The following is a 6116-nucleotide window of genomic DNA, read 5'->3' on the forward strand; positions in this document are numbered from 1 at the left end:
TGTGAAGGAATGAATTAAGAATATATAGAACCCTATTTTTGTCTTCCTTCTGTGATTCTTAGGCATGTAAACCTCATCATCCAAATACTGAACCTGTATTAGGCCTCAGTCAAACACCAATTTCACAGCAATCCTTGCCACTACACATGATTCCTTCTAGCCAAGTAGATGACCTGTCCAGTCCTGCCAAGAGGAAAAGAACATCTAGTCCAACAAAGGTATATATTTTAGAGAAATGGAAAATCCTGTCAAAAAAGAAACTTCAACTGCTCTGAACTTGTGCAGTTTGAACATCTCCTGTCCTTTATTTTAAATCTGTGGACATCAAAGAGTGAAAGGGTTGAGTTTTTCCATTCCAAATTCTTAGTATCATATTAAATATATAAAGTAGGGATAAATTTGCATTCATCAAATCATTTTTTATTCATCACCCTGCCGTTAAGATCTCAAAACACTTTTCATCATCACTTTCTCCTGACATTGAAATAAATTAAATGTTGGATCTAGTGGACAGTGTGATATTTAGGCTAGCCATTTGGGCCATAGTTTAGGGGTGGGCCTTTTTGGGTGGCTTATTAAAGAATAAAAATTTAAAAAAATTATAATTTTCCATATTTATGCATGTAAATTTTTTAAAAAACAAGTTAATGTCATAACATCTTTTATATGTAAATATTCCAATCATAGTCATTTGGCCTCCATTAATCATTATTGTTAACTGTACATTTCACCAAATATTCTTTGATTATTTTTTTTATCAATTTTTCTCAGAATACTTCTGATAATTGGAGTAGTGGCCATGCAGTGTCACATCCTCCAGTACAGCAACAAACTCATTCATGGTGTTTGACACCACAGAAATTACAGGTATGTAAGATATGTTTTTGACAGATTGTTTTATTCTATTAAAAAAGAATAGAGGCAGTAAGCTTTAACTTTTAAAAGTATTCTTAAAGTTGAATAGCAGTAAACTCAATAGGCACATAAGTAAAATGAACCCACATTTACCAGATTAATAGAGATAATTCATTTATTATTTTTAAATTTATTTTTAAGGAGATAGTATATTCATTCACATGGTTCAAACTGCATCAGTATGAATATACGGTATATACAGTAAATTCTCTTTCCGACTCCTGGCCTTATCCACTCAGTTGCCCTCCTAACAAACAACCAGTGTTAGTAGTTAGTCTTTCTAGAGATAATGTGCATGTACGAGGGAATATGTCTCCCTCTTCTCTCATATATTATTTTTCTCCTTTTTTATACAAACAGTGGAGTGCTTTATATATTGTTAATAATCTCTTTTACAGACCATTTCATGTCAGTATATAAAGAGCTTCCTTGTTTTTTTATGGCTATGGCATGTTTATGTAGATGTCATAGCTTTATTGAAACAGATCAGTAGTTTTGGGTAGTCAAGTTGTCTTCTGACTTTTCCTATTCCAAGGTACTGCTTTGAGCTCTCTGTTTGAATACCAAAAAATACTGTATTAATGAGTACAATTTCATGCCCATTTATCTCAAAGGTCACATTGCAGTAAACCTTCAGTTGAATATTTATTTTTTTATCACTTTTTTAAAATCGAGGTAAAATTGGTATATATTTCAGGTATACAACAGTGTAATTTGACATGTGTGTGCACTACAAAGTTGATCACTGCTAAAAGTCTAGTTACCATCTTTCACCATTAACTCTTTTCACCCATTTTGACCCCTAACTCCCTTTCCGTCTGGTAACCACCAATCTGTTCTCTGTATCTGTGAGGGTTTTTTTTGTTTTGTTTTGTTTGAATGTTTATTTCTTAACTGTCTCAAACTTCTTAAAAGACTTCATCTTGGGGTTGATTGCTATTGGTCAGAAATCAGTTTCTTGATTAAAGAGTGATTCTGAGTTTATCTAGTCATTTCAGGGAAAGATTACTTAGAATAGTGAGCTTGAGCTTGTTTCCTAGATATGTCTTTGACTATATTCTTTTTTTCTTCTTTTCTTCTTCTTCTAGCACTTGGAACAGCTTCGTGCAAATAGAAATAATTTAAATCCAGCACAGAAACTGATGCTGGAACAGCTGGAAAGTCAGTTTGTCTTAATGCAGCAACACCAAGTGTGTATAGAATTTATTGCCCCTAAAATTTGCTAGCATTTTGAGTATTTTTATTGACTGGAACATCATTTTAGAGCATTTTCAAGCCCACTTCTGCTTTCTCTCAGTATTTGTAGAAGAATTTGTGCTTCTTGAAAAACTAATAATGGACAGAGATTTTTAGGAACAAAATAGCTACAAATTTAATTTGAACACAAGACTTGGTATTTGATTATTTATATGCTATTTTGTATGTATTTTCAAGGTTCGTTTGTATTATTTAACATTAAACAGGCTATTCTAAACAGAGGTGGGGTTCTTTAGTGTTTGTTTAATTTGGAGGATCTAGCATATAAATGCAATAGATTGAAATTTTGAGGTCCCCTATTTTGTGTCTGGCAAAAAGACATAAATTCCAGTCACTTTCCATAATATTCAACTGCTTCCTTTTGTCATTACTGAAGGGATATTTTTTAAAAATGAAGCAGATATCTGCTTTTCTGAGGAAGCTAATCTAAATATGAACAATCACAATTTATAGTTTTAAGGTGTGTATTTTTCAACCTAGAGAAATTAAATGTTAGGTGAAGTCAGAGATTACTTGGTTATACACTTTCGTATTCTCATTCTTTTCTCCTATGGGCCACACAAGCAGCATTTATTTTTCATTTGTTTTCAGCAGATGAGACAAACAGGAGTTGCACAGGTACGATCTACTGGAATTCCTAATGGGCCAACAGCGGACTCATCACTGCCTACAAACTCAGTCTCTGGCCAGCAGCCACAGCTTGCTCTGACCAGAGTGCCTAGCGTCTCTCAGCCTGGAGTCCACCCTGCCTGCCCTGGGCAGCCTTTAGCCAATGGACCCTTTTCTGCAGGCCAGGTTTCCAGTAGCACATCAAGAACGCTGGGAAGTACAGACACTATTTTGATAGGCAATAATCACATAACAAGAAGTGGAAGTAATGGAAACGTGCCTTACCCGCAGCAAAACGCACTCACTCTACCTCATAACCGCACAAACCTGACCAGCAGCGCAGAGGAGCCGTGGAAAAACCAACTGTCTAACTCCACTCAGGTAATAGAAGGACTAGCTGCCGTGTCAGCGTCTCACATAATAGTTGTCTTTATTCGGTTCGATGCATTTTAAGAGAAGATGAAATAAAAGTTTGAGAAACTGGCTTTATAAGCATCTTATAGTACTACAGTGCTATTTACTATATTGTGATTCGTGTGTGTGTATACATATATGTATATACATGGGAGTATATTTTCCATCGTAAAATTTATACACAGATAATCTTGTAAAGTTCTAAAGGAAAAATCTTGTAAAGTTCTAAAGGAAAAATAGATCATGTAATACCCCAAAACCTACCGTTTATTTACAATGGCATTGTAAGCATGTAATGTAACCTAGTTCATTTCTCCATGTATTTGCCTGCTTGAGATCAGGTGCCAAGCTACGTGGTAGGTAGTCACTTTAATAGGAGAAAAAGACTGTTAAAGAAGCAGTTATAAATTACTTTAAAGTGTAGCTTTCATGGACAAGTGCTATAGAGTACCTAGGAGGGCACATAACCAAGATTTTAGAGTATTCAGAAATTAGAGAATTTGGGAGAGGAGAGGGCTGGTAAAGTGTGCCTATAGTATAGATTATGAGCATATATAGTTGTAGATTAACAAGGGAGGGTGAAATAGGCTGAATGAGGTGAAGATTGCCTAATTTGTCTTAAAGGTAAAGTAGAACCAGTAAAGTTTTCAGAACAATAGTGGATTTCATGAACATTATTTTTATCAAAGATACGTGCCATATTTAACTCAGTAGGTCACGTTAAACATTTAATTTCTGAGTTTTTACTTCTGATTATTTATGAACATAGTTTTTCCTATATTTTAGATTATTTCCATTGAGCAGGTGCTTCAAAGTGGGTTATAGAGTAAGCGTTTTAAAAAATGTTGCCAATACATGTTGTCAAATTACTTGTACTTTTATTGGTCTACTATAAGAAATATTTACTTATTGCTGGTTAGCCTTATGTTATTGATAAAATTGAGATAAGTTCCTTTTCTAAGACTTAAGTTTAACCTTGAAGTAGTCTTCTAGTGTGATTAGTAGTTTTTATTCATTCTTAAAGAAATATTGAATACCTATTATGTCCATGTCCTATTTGAGGTTCTGGAGATAATTTAGCAAAGAAAACAGAAAAATGTCTTAATTCATATAGGTGAACAGACAATAAATAAGCATTACATATAAGAATATTAGGTAATGATATGATTAGTTATATGGAAAAATATATTAGAAAAGGAAGCTGGAAAATACTAGAGATTGGTGATAGAGGATTTACAGTTATAATAGGAAAGTCAGGGAAGGCTTCACTGGAAGGTGACATTTGAATATAAAGACCTGAAAGAGTTAGAGAAGTGAGCTTTGAAGATGTGTGTGATAAGAGTGGTCCAGGTCTGGGGGGACAGCAGGTAGCAATAGGCCCTAAGGCAAGAGTGTGTTTTGCATATTTGAGGAAAATCAAGGTGGTAAGGAATTGCTGAGACTGGCTGAGCAGCTAACAAAAGGTGAGAAGAGAAGCAGATGTGGTCCACCTGGAAACATGCTAAGTTAAATCACGTTCAGCTTTGTAGGCCATTGTAAGGATGTTGGATTTTATTTTGAGTTAAATGGAAAGCAATAGAGGGATTTCGAGTGGATAAGTGATGTGATCTTAGTTTTTATCTAACTCCTCTCTAGTACTCTGGATAGACTAAAGGAGGCAAAAGTAGAAATGATGTGAACAGTTTGAATATTAAGCTATATAATCCAGGTAAAGAGAGATGGTGGTGGCTTGACCCAGATTGGCAGTGGTAGAGCTGGTCATCTTTTGGTTCTACAGTTGACCCTTGAACAATGCGGGGGTTAGGGCTGCTAACCCCCACAGAGTCAAAAGTTCACCTATAACCTTTGACTCTTCCAAAGTTTAACTACTAATAGCCTACTGCTGACCAGAAGCCTTACTGGTAACAGTTGATTAATACATTTGTATATTATATCTATTATATACTATATTCTTATAATAAAGTATAAACGAGGGAAAAGAAAATGTTATTAAGATTATTGTAAGGAAGAGAAAATACATTTACAGTATTTTTAAAAATTTGTGTGTAAGAGGACCTGCGCAGTTCAAACCTGTGTTGTTCAAGCATCAACTGTATTTGGAAGGTAGAACCAACAGGATTAGCTAGCTGATAGAATGGGTGTGAGAAAGAGGAGTCTAGGTTAGTCTGACCATCTGGAAAGATGGATGAGACTAGATGAGATCACCAAAGGGGTGCAAGTGAGAGTGGATTGAGAAAATAAGAGGAAGCAAGACTGGGCCTTGGGACATTCTAGTGCAGTAGGTCAGGAAATTGAACTAGCAAAGATGGCTGAATAGAGTAGGAATGATCTACTGGGTGATGTGAGATCCAGAAGAATGTGAATAATGCCCTGGAAACCAAGTGAAGAAAGTCAAGGAGAGGAGAGTGTGATCAATGTGTAAATCAAATAATGCACATAGGTACATAGGCCAAGTAAGGTGAGGAGTGGAAATTAACCATCTGAGCTATTTGGCAACATTGCTGGGGTCAGGAAACTACAGGCTACAGGCCAAATCCACCTCACAACCATGAACTAATGGTTTTTGCATTTCTAAAGAGTTGTTAAAAAATGAAGAAAAAATGCATAGCAGAGACTATGTGGCTCACAAAGCCTGAAAGATTTTCTTTCTGATCCATTATAGAAAAGATTTGCTGACATTTGGATTAAGAGTGATTTCAGTGGATTGGCAGGGGTAAAGGCTTAATTGGAGTTACTGTAAAATGGAAGGAGAAAAATTGGAAATAAGCGTAGACAATTTCAGCACAGATACCTATAGTTAGTCATGTGGGCTACACATTGCACAATGCCAGGGTTGTCATTCCCATAGACCATGACATAAAAGGGAAGGAGAGAAACAGATAGCTAAAGGGGAAATTGGGATTAACAATTGTTTTTTGTTT

The 6116-nt window shown here is 35.4% G+C and overlaps 1 protein-coding gene across 13 annotated transcripts in view; it reads left to right on the plus strand.

Annotated features, from left to right (window-relative positions):
- KDM6A (lysine demethylase 6A) overlaps window positions 1–6116 on the plus strand; it is a 193514-nt gene that overhangs the window by 141128 nt on the left and 46270 nt on the right. For 3 of the 13 annotated variants that reach the window (XM_016166654.2, XM_016166659.2, XM_036226984.1), the window contains 4 exons: window positions 63–218; window positions 772–867; window positions 2004–2105; window positions 2767–3162. In XM_016166654.2, the coding sequence (XP_016022140.1) occupies window positions 63–218; window positions 772–867; window positions 2004–2105; window positions 2767–3162 (750 nt within the window). Of the gene's footprint in view, window positions 1–62; window positions 219–771; window positions 868–2003; window positions 2106–2763; window positions 3163–6116 lie in introns of all 13 variants that reach the window. The other 10 variants (XM_016166653.2, XM_016166658.2, XM_036226983.1 and 7 more) reach the window with 7 other exon arrangements.

This window comes from Rousettus aegyptiacus, unplaced genomic scaffold (genome assembly GCF_014176215.1).
Source record: "Rousettus aegyptiacus isolate mRouAeg1 unplaced genomic scaffold, mRouAeg1.p scaffold_m13_p_9, whole genome shotgun sequence".
Taxonomy (NCBI): domain Eukaryota; kingdom Metazoa; phylum Chordata; class Mammalia; order Chiroptera; family Pteropodidae; genus Rousettus; species Rousettus aegyptiacus.